Source organism: Triturus cristatus, chromosome 3_2 (genome assembly GCF_964204655.1).
Source record: "Triturus cristatus chromosome 3_2, aTriCri1.1, whole genome shotgun sequence".
Lineage (NCBI taxonomy): Eukaryota > Metazoa > Chordata > Amphibia > Caudata > Salamandridae > Triturus > Triturus cristatus.
Genome location: NC_140584.1, coordinates 683,864,498 through 683,885,430, shown reverse-complemented (window position 1 = coordinate 683,885,430; position 20,933 = coordinate 683,864,498). Strand labels below are relative to the sequence as shown.

Sequence of the window (20,933 nt, the reverse complement as noted above, 5' to 3'; positions counted from 1 at the left end):
CAGCAGGCAAAGTCTAGATCTGCTCCTGGTTAAACTAGATTATTTTTCTGCACTTCACTTCACGTCTAATTAGAATCTATAGAAGCTTTGGTGAGTAGTCACCCACAACATGGACTTAAATAAGTCCTGTTATTGTGCCGCTACTTATCTCAACAAGGTTTTCTCCCCGAATCCCACCGCCTGGAAGAAGTTCTGTGAAGTCCAGCATTTAGCATTTATCATTCATGTGCGCCAAGGCAGACCCAGCTTGCCTGGTATTGAGTTTACTTGGAACTAGTAAACACAATTCAGAAAGTAAGTACTATGAACATTTGTTTGGCAGTACTCTCAACACAGACTAAGTGCCACAGCACCCTGAGGCCACTCCTGTTTCTTGCAAACTTAAAGTTCTTTGTGACACAACTTTACAGTTGTGATCCCACTATACAGGCATTGGATTTAAGAGAACTAAAGATTCCTCCCACTTAAGAAAATTCTTGAACGAATCTATTTACTAAATAAGCTTGATTCACACAGTAACAAAATCAATTTAGAGGAAATATGCATGAATTAAGAGCATACACTGAAGGACATCTTTGTGCACCTGACCATGTATATATCCAGACAACGTTCGGGAACTCCCCACTCATCAGAAGACCTTCTTCCTCATCCTTATTTATATTCTAGTGCATGGCCTTAAGTGGCTTCAACATCACAGTCTCACGTTGCCACACATTTGCCCAACTCTGGCCTCTACTTTTTCCTCTTCCCTCCGCATACCATTGGCCTGAAGCTCTGTCTGTTTAAAACAGATTCACCCATCTTCCCTCTTCTCCTTGTGATGGGCCATGCCAAGGTAGTATCCAAAACTCTCATCTGGAATGCTCATAAAGTAGTCAGTATCGCAACATCTGGACATAATCCACGGTGCTTTAGCCATTATAATGAGAGGGCCAGCAAAGGATGAGTTATTCACTGCATCAATTAAACACTAATATCATTTATGTGGTATTTATTAGGAAGGACTTTCTAGTCCGAGTTTTCCTAGGGAAAATTAATAAAATTGTGTGGAACAGCTGTTTACCACACCAATTTACACATGAATATGGATTTACTACAAATTTACCTCAAACAGTTTTCACCAATGTTTTCCTGGTAAAATATCCCTCAGGAAAATTGTGGGTGTTTCAGCAGTCGAAAGTTACTCTGCGTGCATAATCAAGGTCGTTGTCAGCCTGAGGACTCATGGTCATGTGCCTGGGACGTTTCCACCCATTTGAAGAGGCCGAACAGGTATAGAGCCCTCTACTACCTCCAGATCTCCCACGGTGTTATTACTAGAAGCAGAGTCCATGGCCTACATGTCACTCAGGACAGAGGCCATGTAGGTGTCTCATCCCGAGGCTGTAGACTGAGTCGCGAGTCCCTTCTTTATTCCATGGGCACCACTATCTCTGATTTGCCTTCGTGGTCTGGCAGTAAAACCCAGATTTCTCTTTTTACCACGTGCTCTGGCCCAAACATCTGCCACTGTTCCTCTAGGGTCATGTGATTTAAAGGCAGCAAGCAGGGCTGGCTTCTCAAAAGTGGCCTCAGAAAATGACAGAAAGACACAAAAATAAGCCCGTGCCAGAGAAACAGAGAATTGTGCCCATGTGTGCCTCCCTTCTGGCGCTGTCCCCTCCTTGAAATCTATTTAACAAATCCGTAAATAATTTTAATGATCATTATCACAGTCTAGTATTCACATTAAAACCATTTTAATTTGCAAAGATGCGTGATCAACAGTAGTCAGTTATATCTGGGGGGGGGAAATCTCTAAATCCCTTCATTATTTGGCAAACTCTTGCTCTCGTACAGCTGTTCCTCGGCTTGATTGCCCCAAAGGAATATTTGTAAAAACGTAGTTGTAGGATTCCCAGATGTGAAACTCTGACACCTTCTCAAGAGTAACCACAATTATTTACAGTGTAGGTGGATCTGGGAATCCTTCCTCTTACAGTAGCTGAATGGGAGGGTCTCATAGCTCCCTTTCGTGTAACCCACTGTAATGTGAGCAGAAATGTCCACATCTTCACTCATAAAACAGGTGAGGGATGTCTTTGGTTGGGATTTGGGATTTTACCAGTGGCAACTCGCCGAGAGTGTGCTGCGGTGGGGCGGGGTAAAACAATTTACATTGCGCGCGCTGCATTGCCGAGTTGGCGTTGCAGCGCGCGCAATGTAAAAAAAAATATTAATTCATTTATTTACTTACGTCCCTTCGGCCATATGCCGGAGTTTACTACCCGCCATCCCGCAGCACACACTCCGCGAGCCGCCACTGGATTTCACCATTACTTAATTGTTGACTTTTGTGTCTTAGTTGTGCAATGATATAGACCACGAGGCAGGGCGAATGCTTAGCAACGTTAGAAAAACATGCAACTCAAATAAGGGCCCAAGAAATATTCAACCAGGTCTCAGGGTGTGAAGCGGCCTTCAGAGATTACACAGGCAAGAAGTAAATAGCCTTACTATACTGAAGTGAGATTTCAGCTTGAAGCTGAGTGTTCAGAATAACGCTCCTGAGGTAAGCCACTGAGAAGCGGTGTCCACAGTACCTAGAGTGAATCGAACGCCTTTTGCGTCTCAGAAATATGTGTTCCAGGTAATTATTCAGATCTAATAAGTTAATGACTGTGAGCTGTTTAGAAGGTCCTATCACAATAAATAGCAGGCATGTTTCCAGGATGCTCTAGAACAGTGGTTCTTAACCTTTTGATTTATGTGGATCCCCACTTGACCATACTGCAATCTGGGGGATCCCCACTGAATAGTAATTGGAAACAGTGAACCCCCACCGATTCATTCTCTTTGATGCTCTTGCATTGTCCCGCGAATCAAACGGAGGATACTACTTAATTTTCTTGTCTCTAATTTCTGATTCTTTCACATTTACTGAAAATTTGGCTTTTTTCTTAGAATTTATTAATATTATAACATTTTCCAAGCTGTCGCTGACACCCTAAGCAGGCTTTGTGATGGCCTACGGGCCCGCAGACCACAGGTCAAGAATCACCGCCTAGAAAGTAAAATATAATTTAAAAAACTCAACTGGCAGGGGTGCAGAAGCAGTTAGCTGAGAGTTTATATTTAGTTGAAGTCCCCCCCAGAGCATCCACATCCTGGTACAATAGATGCTTTGGAGAAGATGGAGGAGCCCTCATTCTCCCTCCCTAAGTTAACCAAAGCCTCTCTTGAACCCCTTAGCCTGGACTGCATGCTTTCTTATTGTGCGCCCAGGCTTGCATATACATCTGGGCCTTTCATCAAATTGTACCCCTTGACTCCCTCCCTAAATCAGCCCCTTCTTCAGTGTTGGTAGCGGGTGAGAGTTTGTGTCCTGTATCATTTGGATTGCTCCGAACAGTGTTATGGCTTTCTCATAATGTTATCATAAAGTCATTTTATTTCGTTATTTCCAGCAACAAGCAAACCTGATTCCTGGGCTGAATCTGAGCGCTCTCGGGATCTTTTCAACGGGACTGTCCGTGCTTCCTTCCTCAGCTGGGTCTCGCGGGGCCGCCGCTGCTCCATACAGCCCCTTTTCTGTAAGTACTACCTGGGCGTGGTGCACTGTTGTAATATACTTCCAATTTATTGAATAGTATTTGCGAAAATTGGATATAAATACATCTGTTTTAAGTTGGAAAAATGCTTATATTTTAGATTTCAATAGCATAAGGTATATGATGCACTGGAATCTGTTATCTGTACACCACCACACCGCCACAGCTCCAGTACAAGAAGTTTACACTACCACCCCGCCACGGCTCCAGTACAAGATATTTACACTACCACACCGCCACGGCTCCAGTACAAGAAGTTTACACTACCACACCGCCACGGCTGCAGTACAAGAAGTTTACACTACCACACTGCCATAGCTCCAGTACAAGAAGTTTACACTACCACACTGCCATAGCTCCAGTACAAGAAGTTTATCATACCGCCACGGCTACAGTACAAGATGTTTCCCCAAGACACCGCCACGGCTCCAGTACAGGAAGTTTACACTACCACACCGCCATGACTCCAGTACAAGAAGTTTACACTACCACATCGCCATGGCTCCAGTACAAGAAGTTTACACTACCACACTGCCATAGCTCCAGTACAAGATGTTTACACTACCACACCGCCACGGCTCCAGTACAAGAAGTTTACACTACCACACCGCCACGGCTCCAGTACAAGAAGTTTACACTACCACACTGCCATAGCTCCAGTACAAGATGTTTATCATACCGCCACAGCTACAGTACAAGATGTTTACACTACCACACCGCCACGGCTTCAGTACAAGACGTTTACACTACCACACCGCCATGACTCCAGTACAAGAAGTTTACACTACCACACCGCCATGGCTCCAGTACAAGAAGTTTACACTACCATACCGCCACGGCTACAGTACAAGAGTTTTACACTACCACACCGCCACTGCTCCAGTACAAGAAGTTTACATTGAATATAGCGCATTACTACGCGTGCTATTACCACGCAGTAGGTTACAGCGCAGCCGTTACAACGACAGCATTGTTACCACGCGTAGTTTTACATCGCAAGTCGTTTCTACGACTTGCGCTAGGTGGCACGCTGGACTTAGGAATAGTATAAATTACTATTTCTACTCCAGTTAGCGCAACAGCAGGGAATGTGTTGGATTTAAAATCCAACACATACCTTGGACTTGCATACCCCCAGCGCAAGTCGTAGAAACGACTTGCGATGTAAAGCCACGCGTGATAACAATGCAGTTGTTGTAACCTCTGCGTTGTTACTTACCTGCGTGGTAACAGCAGCGTTGTAAACGCTGTTTCCCATCTACACTACCACACCGCCACGTCTTCCCTACAAGAAGTTTGCCCACACTATCAATAATGATGTTAAGTTACGCCAGTTAGCCATGTGTGACTCAGAACCCCTATTCACATTGTGTTAACCCTGAACCTCATCAGATGAATTCTCCAAGTCTTAGTTTCTTTGCCTTAGTGACTTATAATCCATTAGCCTTTCTATAGCGGTCGTATTTTCCCTAACACTAAGTGAACGTAATATGGGTGCATAGGAAAGGATTTAGTGAACAACCATCCGTGCTCTAGGAGGTACCAGGCGGAGGGTGATGTTGTCTATGTGGCCAAAAACAGCAAGTACCAGATACTGTGGCAGTGTTTCTACAGCACATATAATGGAGTAGAAACGAAACAACGTATGGTCACATGTTTTACTTTGATTGTACAGGGCACACTTTGGTGTGTTTGATGTAGCACCCTAAATGACCAAGAGTATGGCCAGACGTGGGTCCTCTGCTCACTGTGGCACTGCAACCAAGCTGCGCCCAACTGAAGAGCCCTGGATAGGCCGCAATCTGTCTTGGGTTGCTTGTCTTCTCGTTCAGAGAGGACCTGGTTTGGAAGTTCAGGCTTGGCTGTTCCTATTGGGGCAGGCCCCAACTGAATTGCATATATCTGGGTCTAAACTGAGGTGGTAAGCGGGACAAAAGGACAATAGGTTGTAATGCTACCCTAAGAAATTACCAGTGATTAGATTATTTACAAGCATTCCTCTCCTCACCTTTTGTGTGTTTGATTGTATTGGTGCCCATCATAACATGCAGTTGCCAATCATTCCTTTGAGGCATAAGGGCCGCATATGTTGTTTCTGATTTATATTTTTGGCTTTTTTTTCATGTACTATTTATTGTATGACCCTAAGTGTTACATGCATTTTGAGTTTGATAGCGTCTTTAGCTTTTTGAATGGACTTATTTAATTATTCGTACAGAGAGATGGTATGTGGAAAATTGTGAGGTAATTCTCATGGGTCTTCTCTCACATTGCTTCTCAGATGATGTGGATTATTTCTCACAATAGTTGTGGGATTCACTATAAAAGCAATAATTTATCACTCGCAGGTAGACGGGGACATGTCAACTCGGGCAATGTGTTGTCTAGACTACGTCCTGGCTTGTCAGAAATCTAAACTGTTCTTGCAGGCAGCTCTGGGCTGCTTGTCTTTAGCGATCAGGAATCCAACAAAGAATATGCACACCTCCCAATGGTGAACCTTTCAGTGCTAATCAACATTAGCTAGGATTTATATAAAAAAAAGTATGTGCATTTAATATAGAATGTTGTCTGTGTTTATAATATTTACTCTTTGCTCATTTATGATCTCTAATTTATTTTAATATCCGCTAAAATTTTTTTAAATATGGTTCTATTTTTCCACGGACTTTTATTTAGTGCAAACCTGACCCGAAGGTATCCTGTTTCAGAGAGCTTTACATGAGCACCAGTTGCGTTGCATACGGACTCATTCATTTTTGTGAGGCACGAGGAGATTACGTGATTTTCCCAGAAACACAGGATGTTGAGCGTCGTTGCCGATACTCGAACCCGGTTCCCCAGATTTAAGGACGACCGCCCTAGCCGTTAGGCCACATCCTCCCCATTGCATTAAATGGGCTTCAAATGAAACCTTCTAAAGTAAAGCTTCATACTCTTGTGTGTGATCATGTGGGTTTGGGAATGGTTGTTTTCAGGCCTGACTCAGCAGAGAAGTGTCATCTGAACTCTATTATCGCATGCTGGTTGATAAAATGGAGGATCGAAATATCTGAGCCACCTATGCCAAATTTAGGAAAACCTTTGATGGAGATTAAATCATACAAAAAATGTTAATGTATGCTGTAGCAGTTTGAGGTGACTGTAGTGTGACAACTGGCACACACACATTAAATTCGGTTCCCTGGAAAAGGGAAAATTAAAGTGGCTCGGTACCATTTATATAAGGCTTACAGAGGAAAGAGTCCAAGGTATGTGCAGAAGAAGTGGGTCTTGTGTTGCACCCCGACCACATCTCTCAAGTTGGTTCACACCCCTGCAAACCCGCAAGTTGATAAGCATCAAACCTTGACATATTCCTCTTATGAAACCGCCCTCTTGTCCATTTGCATAGAGCACAATAGTGCTATTTGTTCATCACTGTGGGCCTTACTAACACTCTCTTCAGACAGACCTTTGTATCTGGGTCCCTTTTGATATCCCTCTAACAGAAGACCCAGGTGGCAGCAGAATTCATGTGCCTCCAAAGGTCCTTATCTAAGCTTCCTATTCCATAGATACAGCACTGGGGCATAAATGCCAACACCCACGGGAACCTCTAGGACAAGAGGAACAGTCAACCACTGAGAGCAATAATCTATGCCACTGCAGTGTAAAAGTGCTTTGAATTGTGACAGGTTGACATTATATAAAAAAAGAAAACATTTATGTAAACAAATCACCTCGTACTGATCCAGATTAGCCTGGAGTCTTCTTCCAGTAACTGATGGAGATGACCCTGCGCTCTACATTGTTGACCCGCTTCGCAGATAGCTGCATATGGAAAGTAGTGTTGAGGAAATTGAAAAAACTGAGCCCCGGAAGAGTACCCCCATGAGACTTACCTTTATAGATGATGCAAGTAATCAGGAAAAATCTGCAGTGATAAAGATGAAGATCCTTCTTCTCCAGAACATGTGGAATTTTTTTGCAGCAGTTTTTAATACAGCATATTTGTGAGTTTTTTATTTAGAACATTTGCATGACATTGTTTTATTGATCTTCTACGATAAAGACCAGGTTGCCGTGGTCGAGATTTTAAGTTGTGGCCTAGTGATCACACTGGTCATCAGCGAGCAGTTAGCTGAGTGAGACATCTTACTGTCTTGTGCAGTGCCAAATGCCACTAAAAGCCACTTGTGGGTGCAAATAAATTGGGCACCATAACGGTAGGCATGCAATCAGTCATATAATATGGTATGCTCCTAACAGTTCAAATATGGAGGTAAAGCAATTATTAATGTTTGTATGAATAATACATTTGAGACTACAGAGACAGCTAGAAAGATACGAAGAAAGAAATACCGTGTGAAAAAGATAGAGTGAATACTGAGTTAATCTCCACTTATATAGTCAAGCCTCCAATAAAGATTTCCTAGTGTGAATAAAATTAATCACGTGTTCTTGCTGTGGTGATAAATGTAAACTGTTTACTTTCTTTCCTGCAACAGAGTCACTCGTCCTATCTCCCGGGCATGTATGGAGCCTCCCCAGTCGGTGCATTCCCACATCAACACTCAGTAAGTACAGCACTCTTTGGTGTCTCAGTAAACTGATCACTTTGCTGGTTTGAACTGAGGGTAATAATAAACTATCATAGTTTCATACATTTTTTATTTTTTTTATTAAGAGATACTAATCAAACAAATGCGTTTTAAATCTAGTGTTACATTTTGAGCCCAAATTTGTGGTTCTTTATAGACCCATATGGTGTTTCCAAATTTGAACTTTAAGATTGTTTTGCAGTGTGAATCACTTCTAGATTCACATGTTGTGCATTTATTCAGCAATTTAGTGGTTGATTCTGGAAGATTCCTTTTCTTCCGGGCATCAACCAGAGTAGGAGTCATGTCGACTCCCTATGAAGTCAATAAGGCAAAAGGTGTGTGGTTGCCATTATAGATTATTTTTTTCCATCATTTGTTTGATATATACTTGTTTCCATATTTGTGTATTGTTTTGAAGTTCAAATTGTAGAAACTGTGTAGGCCAGGGTCTCTGGTTTCCAATATTAATTCATTGGAGGTTCAAAGAAGTCAGAGGGTTAGGAGCCGCGGTTTTGCAGAGTCTTTGGTAATATTTGAATAGGTCTAGCTGCTAAGATGGTTGTTTCTGGGTGGGGACAAGAGATGGTTCAGATTGTAAATATTTTGACGGAAAGTGCTGAGTTTATTTTTTATGTGAACCACAATATGTCTTAGAATGACGTCAGTAAAACTTTGCAGCAAAATAATTAAGGACATTCCCTCTTTACTAAACTCTGGCTGAAATACTAAACCATTGATTTTTACAATGAAGATTTGCTTCTTTTTAATCTGATTCATCATAAAATAATCTATCAAACACTAATGTTTCCATGGAGAAATTTGGCACCCGCCTCTGCACGTGTAAGGCCAGTGATCAAACGCTGCCTCTAGTCTTGACCCACATGAGCGATGTATCACCAGTGGAGGGCGCTGAACTGCAGGCACTTACAGATTGTCCAAAATAATAAAAACAAATGCAACATACTTGTCAAACCGCCGACCCATATCGAACGGCCTGGCGTATGGAAGATTTTTGCGGTTGCAAAGGTTCATGACTAGTTTCTAATATCTTTGCAGTTCGCAATGCACACACTGCAAACCCCTAATAATAGTTTGGAAAAGGGGTGTGACATGAGCGTCACCCGCCCTTTATCGTCTTTCTGTGCGATGTATCAATATTTTATCAATGCAGTTGGTGTCGCAAACCATTGATTGGTTAACAAAGTGGGTGGTGCCTAGCCTCAAAACGACAGGTTTCCCTTTGCTGCATGTTCACCCTAGTGCCTTTCACACCATGTCAGCGTGTTTTTTTTCATTGCAGCACTGTCTCTCCAATTCATTTGTCAGTGTATTTCACAGCATATCTGTTATGGCATAGTTCCTTTCCTCAGACGAATCCTCGTAGTGTCTAAATGAGCCAGTTTCAGTCACCATTCTCTGGCGGCATCAGGAAAGGAGGCACACATGGCACATGGCAGCCGCTGTCTTCCTTGCTTAATGCTGCTAGGTACCGAATACCGCTGGTGAATATTGGTGTTCAGAATCTTATAAGAAGTTGTGGATCAAGAAAACCTGGGACATGATAGAGATAAAATGGTACAAAAAACTTGCACTGGATTGCAAATAAATCTGCTTCAGAAGGGATGAATGGTTAAAAAATGCACTTCATCTATGGGTCAGCTAATCACCAGCAGAAATCAAGTAGCCAATGTTGATGCGAGTCTGTTGATTAGTAGGCAAAAACCGGACAGGTTGGATAGGTAAAAACCGGACAGGTTGGATGAGGAATGATGGACATTAGCGGAAACCTATGTTCCTCTGGTTTCCTCATGCAAGGTTTTTCTACTGTGGATTTTCTATTATTATTTTATTTGAACCCACTCTCCTGACGGAATTTGATCTTGAGCAAGACCAATCAAGATGAACTCTAGAGTTTCCAACGAAACTCACTCTAGGATCTTTTTTTCAATGCATAAGCTTTATATCAAAGAGTCTGACACTCCCTTGGCCCATTTGGAATTGAAGCTAAGCCAGGACTTTGTTTTTAATTTCATCTGTTTTTCAGTTCCCAAAGGTTTCAGAACATTCCAAATTACACTATTTCCATTGAGATTAATTTCTTATCCTCTTTGCTTTCACCATAGGCATATCAGCTTTAGTCCTCATTAAATATACTTGTGCTGTGATGTTAGCATCTTTGGCGGCACACCTAAAATCAGTAGGTTTGCCAAAATGCAAAGTATATGAAAGCTGTTACCAGTTCAGTATTTAAAAGATTTTACCCCAGACCCAGCACCCCAGACACATCCAGCCAGTTGAACTTGTTGTTTGCTCTCTGACTAGCAGGCAGCCCCCCTCCCCCCATAGTGGCCCCTGCCTTCATTGTGGAAGCTTTTTAAGTGGTGAAAACATATGATGGCAGTTCCGTGTGGCCTGACAGCTGTGCCGTCATTTAGGTCATTGTCGAAGATCTAGTTCAAGTGTGGCTCTTTTTCAGACATGGCAGTGAATTTTCCCTAACCGCTAGAAGTATTCTCCAGAATGTGGGGGAAGATTTAAGGCCTTACCGCCATATATTGGTTGGTCTGCGCATCCTGATACACCATCCAATTTCTGTTTGAGCACCTGTGCATGCAACCTATGTGCCAGAAGACGCCCTGCTTTGCTGCCCCTGCATAATATTTTAGTTTAGCGCATATTCGCCTTGTCCATGTCTAAGGCCTTAAATTGCTTTCTGAGTATCGTAAGCTGGCGCCGTACCCTTGTGGCAGCCAGGCTGCTTATGGGCCTCCTCTAGTTCCTTCACCTGTCCCTCTAGCCTGAATTGTTTGTCCGCTCTAATTCTGAGTCGGGCAGCGACAGCTATAAAGCTGCCTTTTAGCACAGCCTTCAGGGTATCCCAGAAGACGGCAGTGGGGGTGTCTGGCATGTCATTGGTACTGAGGGCGGTGCTAATGGTGTCCTTAAGCTCAGTTAAGGTCCAATTGTATGTCATTAGTTTATGATTAAGGTGCATTGTACGAGGATGTGATCTTGGGCCTGGGATGCGAAGTGTAATAGAGATGGACGAGTGATCAGAAATGGCTGCCACCCCAATGTCGACTGGCGTGGTGGCTGCTGTGAAATTTGGAGATGTCTGAAAGTATTCGATTCTCAAGTCTGTTTAGTGGGCCACTGAGCATAGTCGCCACATGTCCACTAGACCCTTGTCCCCCGCCCACCGAAGTGCTTTCCGTGTGAATGCCCCTGTCCGCCCTGTCCTCTGAGCTGATCGTTCCAGAAGTGCATCAGGGACTAGGTTCACATCACCTCCAATAAGAGTTTTTGTGTAAGGGGTACCCACCAGCCAACCCACAGCATCCAGGAGGAAAGCCTCCTGATGTTCATTCGGAGCATAGATGTTAATGAGAGTAAATGTGTGAGTATTCACTGTAATGCAGAGTGAAAGGAGTATGCCTGCTGTCTGGAGAACCTGAGTCGAAAGTGTGTGGCCAGGATTACCGCCACCCCTGCCCACTTTCCCAGACTCAAAGAAAAGTATTGACGTTCAAACCATCAGGACCGCATGCGTTTCCAGTTAATCTTAAGAAGGTGAGTTTCTTGTATGAGGCCGGTGTCCCATTTAGAGTCTGAGCATCTAAAAAGCTCCAGATGCTTTACTGGAGCATTAAGGTCCCGGATGTTCAAGCTGAGTATTTTAACCATTTACTAGGATGTGTAGTGGCGCCAAAGATGAGAACGAGGCTGAGGTATCTTTGCGTCTACCCCATTGGGCCTGACTAGCCCTCACAGCACGGAATGAGGACTCCATTGGGTGAGTAGTTGAGCAGAAGGTGGGGTCAGGTGGAACATAACAGTACAACTGGAGCACTCTCCTCCTGGGAGCACAATGAAAGAAGTGCAAGGGGACCATGTCGTCATCAAATGAGTATCTCCGAGCTTACGGTGGGATGAAATCGGAGCTCTGACACATTTGTTGAGGATGTATTTGTGAAGAGAGGGTAAGGCAGCCCAGGTCCTCAAATCAGAGCAAGGGGTGGACCCTAAAAGCTTAACCAGTTCAATCAGAAGTCTATTCGACCCATCCCTCTGCTAATTGCTTTCATGGTCCGACGCAGTGCCTTGGCATTGTAGTTGGTGTAGTGAGACTGTTCTCTCCTTACTGCATTCCGCATCCGTGGGCTTGCCAGGTTGTCTGTTTACCACCCGTGAGGTATGCCGTGACACGCTGGATGAGTGTGCCAAGCTCCGCGACATCGAGTGGCAGGCCTCTTCCTCTTATGATGCCTCTATGCCCAGCACCGATCAGGCCTCCTCCATCGTGCATATGTGTCTCTTTCCGTATGAAGATGACCCAAAGCAATGGGCCCGGATTCCCTTCTCCCACTGAAATGTGGTGTTTGGTCAGAGCACCCTGCGATGCTGTAGTGTGATGGGGGACAAGTCTCTGAACAACCATACTTTCACTCCTTCAAATGTGATTGCGTTCTGATTGTGCACTGCTGTCATGATGGCTTATTTTTAGCGGTACTGATGCACGTAGGTCAGGATATATTGAGGCATGTTAGTGGATTTGGCTGGGCGACACTCCCTGTGAATGTGATCTAGAACGATGTCTTTGTCCACAAATTCTGGCGCAACATGAACAGACGAGTGACCTAGACCTCCAGTTTCCCACAGTCCACCTGAAGAGGAACCTAATTAATTCTAATGTTGGATCGGCGCGATCTGTGTTCTCGATCTTCCAGGTGATATCGCGGGTCCTCATTCTTGTGGCACAGTTCCAGTAGTTCGCGTCTGTGCTAATCAAGTTCCCCCCTCTTGTATCACTGGTTTGTTCCAGAGTGGTTACTCTTTGGCCAAGATCTCCCAGGTCTCTCTTAATGTCCCTGATATTTGTTGCCATTTCTTGCTTCAGGGCTGCTATATCGTCTCTCAGGGTACTGATGAGGGTCTCTAAGAAGGCGCAGGTGAAAGGGGCTTCTTCCTCCGGACCATCTGTACCAGCTGCAGCAGTGCAAGTGTTCAAGGCAGGGAGGTGTCTCAGTGTTGGCCAGATTTTTTGGGTGGGGGCCTACTGAGCATGTCCTTCAACTAATTGTCCTTTTTAGTGCGGTGAGTGGTGTTGATGGCACCAAGTCAGGCCCACATAGGTGGGCGGGTTGTCAGAGAATGTGGGGCTATGACACCCCCCTCTATTGTGGATGCTCCCACGTAGGTCCACTCGTGGAGCGAAATGAGGGTGCGCGACCCCAGTATCCCAAAGCACAGGGGCCCCTCTAGATGTCTTCCCTTGCAGTGGGACCCTTTATTCGGCCTTAGTGTGTCAGGCCCCCATGTGAAAGCTCTCACCTGCATTGCTGGAGGTGATCTGGGGCGTCTCTTTATTTAGTTTCTCTGGAGGGGCCTGCCTGTCTCTGACCCCAGAGGTGTGCCATCCGCCGAGCCGCTCACCCGGGGCTACTGTTTGCCAGCAGATCTGCCGTTCACTGCGGTCAGAGCGGTCTGTCTCAAGAGGGCCTGAGACCCCTGGGGCAGCTGATGTGGTGAGTGCCCCTGTGGCGTGAACAGAATTGCAGCGTCGCAACAGGGCTACCTGCCCTAAGGATCCTGCGATGGGACCCCCAGGGTCACACCATCTATATTGCTGTCCCCCAAGTGAAGCACCAACACCAGTGGGCATAGTCCAGGCCGTTGTTGCTACCGCCAAGGCCGTTGTCTCTCCCAGTAGCGCTGCCGCACTCTTCTCTGCACGTTGCCTGAATTCTACAGCGAGGGAATAGCCAGGCTCACACTGTGCTGCATCGCAGGTCTGACGTCCAGGAGCGCCATATATCGTCTCCCAGTGCCGTTAGGAGAAGGGCGGCCTTGTGTCAATCGCCATTTTGCATGTGCTAGTGTCGCCACTGCCTCCGGGCTGCCTGCTCTGAGGGTCTTAATGTGGAGGCCCCACAGCTGCCACCAATCGATGTGCTGTTTGTGGGATAGAGCACTGAGTTTAACGGGCTGATTCCAGTCAGCCGCTACCACCAGGGCCAGTGCCTTAATCAGCAGAGCTCTCTCTCCACGAGGCCTGCTGTTTGGTCTCTGCAGCAGGGACACAGCCAGGCGTCTTACTGCATACTTCACCGCACAGGATCTCCATTTTAGCAAGCAGGAGCCCTGTGGCTGTTCATTGCAGGGCCATTAGAACGAGGGCCGTACGATGGCTGCCATTTTGACCATCCCAGCGCCTTCACCACTCAGGCCCGGAGTCTCAATGGCGGTTGTTACCGCAGTCGCCGATGTTCACTGCCGCCACCCATCGTAATCATAGGGCTTCTTCCACTGACTGGAGCTTCTTCTGTGACCCTGGAACATGCCAAACTCACCACTTGGCAAGGGCTGACAGTGGAGCGCTGTGAGAGTGCAGCTGCTCAGGCATCATCTTGGACACGCACCTCCGGACATTCTTTTTAGCTGCCTGTACCTTGGAAGATGACGCACTAGGCCTATTTTTGAATATCAGAATAAGTTCACAAAATGAATGATGCACTGCTGCTTTTATATACAGCTTATTCAGTGAGAATTTGTTATAAAATGTGCACCATTTTTTATGTGTTTAAATTGTGTTAAGTAATGTTTTAAATCTTTGCGATAAAATAAACATATGTATACGACAATACGGACCGATTCGCTTTAAAATCTCTGCTGTTTGTCTCTTTGTTTTCTTCAGGCACCAGAACAGGAGATTGTTTACTTGTTTATCCCAACTCAGGCCGTGGGAGCGATCATTGGAAAGAAGGGTCAACACATTAAACAGCTAGCAAGGTTTGCTGGTGCCTCAATTAAAGTAAGACTGGCTGTGTTAGCTTTGAAGCTAAACACCCTCTTTTTTTGTTTCCTTTCATTATGGTCTTATAAATGCTGCAGAAGGGTGTTGCTCATTTCTGATCCCACCAACCCATATATTCGAGCAGACATTATTCAGCTTGAGTGCTTGGTTGCTCAGCACAGTGTGAGAAATTGTGGCATCTAGTCTTGTGTTCTAGCCTGGTGTGGAATGCTGAGTCATGAGGAATGTGTGATATCATTAGTGTGAGTGTTCTGTCTAGACAGTTGGGGACTGAGCCGGTTACATTCTAGCTCCTAGTGGGGTTTTATTATAATTTGTTCTTTTAAGTACCTCCTGTATCTGCCGGCCTCCTCAGTCTCCTTAGCAGCCTACTACTCCAAACATAACCAAAACCTATCCGTATCACTCAGATCAATTTAATGCCCTATCTTGGTCTTCAAATAAAGAGGCAACTTTCTCTTTTTTCATGGTTTGGAGCAGTGCCAAGGTAGATGTGTCATTTTCTCACTCCAAGTGCCATTCAAAAGCAGAATCATTGCAATGTCTCACTGCTTACCATGTGATCACCATTATACCTTTGGGAAAATCTCTGGTTGTCAGGCCTTGAAATAACCACCCCCAAGTCCTTGTAACATTGTTCATGAAACTAATATTAAAAGTCTAATATAGTGTTCTCCATCATGGGATCATCATTGACAGGCTCAAAAATGTACAAACGTATATGTTCGAGGCATATGAGCTGCAGATTCCACACTATGCATAGATCGCCATCTGGTGTTGGGTCCGGATGTATGCACTTGCTTTTGTCCTGGAAAGTCTTTGGAAGTCACGAGATAGGAGACTCCTCCTTAGGATCATAGTGCGCATGGGCATCGGCTCCATCCCCAGATAGTTTTTTTTCCGCCATCGGGTTCGTATGTGTTTCTCGCGCTCCAGTTCGGAACCGATTCCTGTTTCGACGCGCAATCCTTCACCCTTTCAACGGTATTGTCTCGATCGCGACCCTAATCGGCACGCATCTCTACAAGTCCTCGATTCCGGGCCGACCTGACCTGAGCATCTGGCTCATGTAAAGGACGCCTTTCAAAAAGTGTCCTCGATGTGGGTCGAAGTTTCCCCTCACCGATCTGCATGAGGTGTGTAACCTCTGCCTCTCTCCCGAGCACGAGGCCAGAGACTGTCCAGCTTGTGCCTCTTTCCACTCGAAGAAGACCATCCGGGATCGACTAGCTCGAAGGACCATGGCTCGCTCGTCGAGTTCGATCCCCGACATCTTCCAAGAGGGTGTCGATGTACCAGAGGAGCGGGTCGAAGAAGTCCTCATCAGCGCCTCCGAAGCCGATGACTCCGACGTCGAAGAAGTAACTCCAGCTCAACGGGTCGTAAGTAGAGACGTCGACCTCGACCCACTCCCTACCACAACAAAGGCTTCGGTCACACCTTCACCTTCGGGCTCAGGTGCACACCGACACACTGCTTCCCATGCCCCACCCTTGGGCCCGGCAAAGAAGCCTACCAAGCCTTCCGGCGACTTGAGTTCGAGTATGCCAGCCACCGGTACCGAAACCCAATTATCGGCACCAAAAGAGAAGCCCCACCCATCCTCGGGGCCGACCGCTACTTCCACCCCGAAGCCCTCGGCACCGAAGACACCGGCCAGTGACTCCCCGGCACCGAAAAAACACTCGGAGCCGACGAAGAAGCCACTCCCCAAAAGTTCGGACTCACACTCTTCAGAGCCAAAAAAAAACATTGACACCGAAGAAGCACACAGAGACTGGTAAACCACACGGCTCCGGGCAGAAAAAAGCCCTCGATGCCGACACAGTCGACACCGAACACCCAACATTCTTTAGAAGAGCTTTTTCGACCAGACCCTCAACAAAAAACTCTAACTAAAGACCCTAAAACTGGTCAATTAACCACTGGACATGCCTGCACCAGCTCCACCACCTAAAAAGAGGGATATAGGCACATAACCTCTTAGGGACCCTTCTCCACCTCCCCAACCTCGTTCTCCTACGCCATCCCCTACACCAGTAGATGACCCCAGTCCACCAGGTTCCCCTGACCCCTGGGATGACTATAATACACCTGATGTCCCTAATGTTCCGCAAGAGGACATCTACCCCTCTAGGCCTTCCCCACCAGAAGACACCATGGGTTTTAATCAGCTGATACACCGGGCTGCCCAGTACCATGGGGTCGACCTACATACAGAACCGGTCGAAGAGGATTTTTTAATGGACACTTTTGACACCACCCAAAGGTCCACATCCACCTTACCCATGCTCAAAGGGGTTATTAAACACGCTACAGAAGTATTTAAGGACCCTGTCAGGGCTAGAGTCATCAATCCTAGAATTGAGAAACAATTAAAAGCTGCCCCTACAGACCCAGCTTACATTAAGGGCCCTGTTCCATTAGACCCCATGGTGGTCTCAAATGCTAGGAAAAGGGCTAATTCACAGACATCAGGTGATGCAGCTCCGCCCAACAAAGAGTCTAAACTCCTCTGGCAAAAGAACAGCGTCACAGGCAGCTAACATTTGGCGCATCGCAAACACTCAGGCCCTGTTAGCCAGATACAATAGGGCTCACTATGATGAGTTGGAGTCCCTACTCCAACACCTCCCGGACAAATACAAACATAAGGCCAATGACCTAATACTGGAGGGTAACATTATCACCAACACCTCCATCCGGTGCGCTCTCGATGTGGCAGATACGGCCTCCAGAGCAGTAAACACAAGCGTCCTTCTCCGCAGGCACGCGTGGCTACGCATTTCCGGTTTTAAACCTGAGGTGCAAAGTTCTATCCTCAACCAACCATTCGACCAACAACACCTTTTTGGCCTTAATGTTGATGCATCGCTTGAGAAGATGAAAAAGGACACAGACACAGCCAAATCAATGGGAGCCTTGCAATCTCAAGCTCCCAGACTTCTTTTCGTCGCTCATCCTACAAGGGCAACTCCAGGGGATACTCGTCTGATACCCAATCCACCTCTTACAAGGCTCCCACCCAATCCACCTTCACCAGAGGTTATCAGAGAGGAGGATACATAGGCAACAATAACAAGGCAGAGGCAAGACTAACAACACTTGCTCTGCCTCCACCCCTGCCCAATGACTTCCCTCAGCTTCCCACAGACCATTCCACTCCTGTCGGGGGAAGACTACAACAGTTCCTTCCTGTCTGGACCAACATCACCACAGACAGGTGGGTGTGACAAATAGTGCAATCAGGTTACTGTCTCGAACTTACCTCTACCCCCCCAAACATTCCACCCAAACAGCGTCTAATGTCAGCAGAACATTTGTCACTCCTGAAACAAGAGGTAATTTCCTTACTACAAAAAAGTGCAATAGAACTAGTTCCCCTGCATCAACAAAACATGGGAGTTTACACCCTGTATTTTCTCATACCAGAGAAAGACGCCTCTCTGAGACCTATTCTAGACCTCAGGCCACTAAACCTATACATACAATCAGACCACTTCCACATGGTCACACTTCAGCAAGTCCTCCCTCTCCTTTCACAGGGCGACTTCCTAGCTACCTTAGATCTCAAGGACGCCTATGTTCGAGGCATATGAGCTGCAGATTGTACACTTAGCATAGGTCGCCATCTGGTGTTGGGCCCGGATGTTTGCAGTTTGTTTTTCTTCTTGGACCGTCTTTGGAAGTCACGAGTTTGGTGACTCCTCCTTCGGTCCGTACTGCGCATGGGCTTCGGCTCCATCCTCAGATTGTTTTTTTCCGCCATCGGGCTCGGATGTGATACTTCGTACTCCGGCTTCGAACTTCTACGGTTCCAGCCTCGACGGAAAATCCTCGATTCTTCGAGTTCCTTCATCATCTTCATCTCTCGAAGCGGCACTTTTTCCATCCCGTACATCGACACCGGCCTTCGGGCCCTCCGCGACTCCGGTCCCGGCCGATGGAAAGGACTCCGTTTAAAAAGTGCCCAAAATGTGGGTCTAAATTTCCCCACACCGACCTCCATCAGGTGTGTAACCTTTGCCTCTCTCCGGAACACGAGGCTCGAGACTGCCCCGCCTGCAAGTCTTTTCGATCGAAGAAAACGATCCGAGATCGAAGGGCTCGACGCACCATGGCGCACTCATCCTCGACAGCTCCACCGGACATCTTCGGAGACGACGCCGAAGCTTCGGGGCAGACACACACCGAACTGGGAGAAGACATCGTCAGCGCTTCCGAGGCCGACGACTCCGACCTGGAGGACGTAACACCAGGACAGCGGGCCGTGAGTACAATGCCCCCTCCCAGCCCCGCACCGAAAACCAAAGAGACTCCGGTTACTCCCTCGCCTGCCGGCCTGGGCAAAACCAAAACCAAAGCCTCGATCACCCCACCTTCGGGCCCGGTGTCGAAGCACTCAAAGTCTCACGGCAGCTCGGGATCGAGCCAGCCGACGCCCGGTGCCGATAAACACCACTCGGCACCGAAGCCTGCAAAATCCAGCTCGACTCCGAAACCACCGGTGCCGAAGCCTGGACACTCGGCGCCGACCAAACACAAACAGAAATCGGTCGGCACCGACGCTCCGGCGCCGAAACAGCATTCGACGCCGAAACACACGGAGACCTCCAAAAAGCAGGGCGTACACAGAACATCGAAACCTCCGGTTCCGAAATCGCCGGTGCCGACAGACGACTCGGCGCCATTGGCTCTGTTTACACCAGACCCTTTACAAAAGACTTTGTCCAGAGATCCAAAGACTGGCCTTTTGACTGTGATTACTAAGAAGCGTCGCCTTGAGGCTCCGGCTCCTCCTCCTCCACCCAAAAAGAGGGACTCAGCTACTTCTCCCCTTAGAGTACCCTCCCCACTGCCACCCCCCCTCCCACCACCACCCCCTCCACCTTTACCTCACTACGATCCGGCCCCATCCCCAGACCCGGATGACGGGGACCCGGACAATGACCCAGGGGACGCCCCAATGGATCCCACTCCACCAGGGACCCCAGATCCATGGGAGGATTATAATAACCCTGATGTACCCAATGTACCTCAAGACGACCTATACCCATCAAGGCCGTCTCCTCCAGAGGACTCTTTAGGGTTTCACCATTTAGTGCAGAGAGCAGCACACTACCATGGGGTGGACATGCACACGGAACCAGTGGAAGAAGACTTCCTACTGGATACATTTGATTTACAAGATCGTTCCACTGCTATTTTACCCATGCTTAAGGGTGTCACCAAGCACGCTACAGAGGTATTCAAAGACCCTGTCAGAGCCAGAGTACTAAACCCTAGAATAGAGAAGAAGTACAAGGCGGCACCCACAGACCCTGCATACATCAAGGGCCCTACTCCTCTAGATTCCCTAGTTGTCTCCACAGCTAGAAAGCGGGCTAACTCCCAATCCTCAGGAGATGCCCCACCACCAGACAAGGAATCTAAACTTCTGGACGCGTCTGGTAAACGCACCGCCTACCAGGCTGCAAACATGTGGCGCATTGCAAATACACAAGCACTGCTTGCGCGATATGATAGAGCACACTATGATGAATTAGAGGCTCTTATGCAGCACCTTCCAGAGAAATACAAACGCCAAGCTCATGACCTGATACAGGAGGGCAAACTAATCACAAACACCTCCATTAAGTGTGCCCTCGATGCAGCAGACACTGCTTCTAGAGCCATAAACACCAGTGTCCTGCTTCGCCGCCATGCCTGGCTCAGGATATCAGGGTTCAAGCCTGAGGTCCAGACATCAATACTTAATCACACCTTTGACCAGCAAACACTCTTTGGCCCAAAGGTAGACGAAGCGCTCGAAAAAATGAAGAAAGATACAGACACAGCGAAGTCTATGGGAGCGCTCCAGACCCAAGCCTCTAAGCGTTCCTTTCGACGCTCGTCCTTTCGTGGCACAGGTAGAGGCTCCTCCACCGATAATGCCTCTACCTC

At 46.8% G+C, this 20,933-nt stretch overlaps 1 protein-coding gene across 1 annotated transcript in view; it reads left to right on the top strand.

Moving 5' to 3' along the window:
- The window catches only part of IGF2BP2 (insulin like growth factor 2 mRNA binding protein 2), a 380,650-nt gene that overhangs the window by 235,696 nt on the left and 124,021 nt on the right, over positions 1-20,933 (top strand). Inside the window, exons 10-12 of the mRNA XM_085648719.1 lie at positions 3,447-3,572; positions 8,081-8,149; positions 14,871-14,987. Of these exons, the coding sequence (XP_085504845.1) occupies positions 3,447-3,572; positions 8,081-8,149; positions 14,871-14,987 (312 nt within the window). The remainder of the gene's footprint in view (positions 1-3,446; positions 3,573-8,080; positions 8,150-14,870; positions 14,988-20,933) is intronic.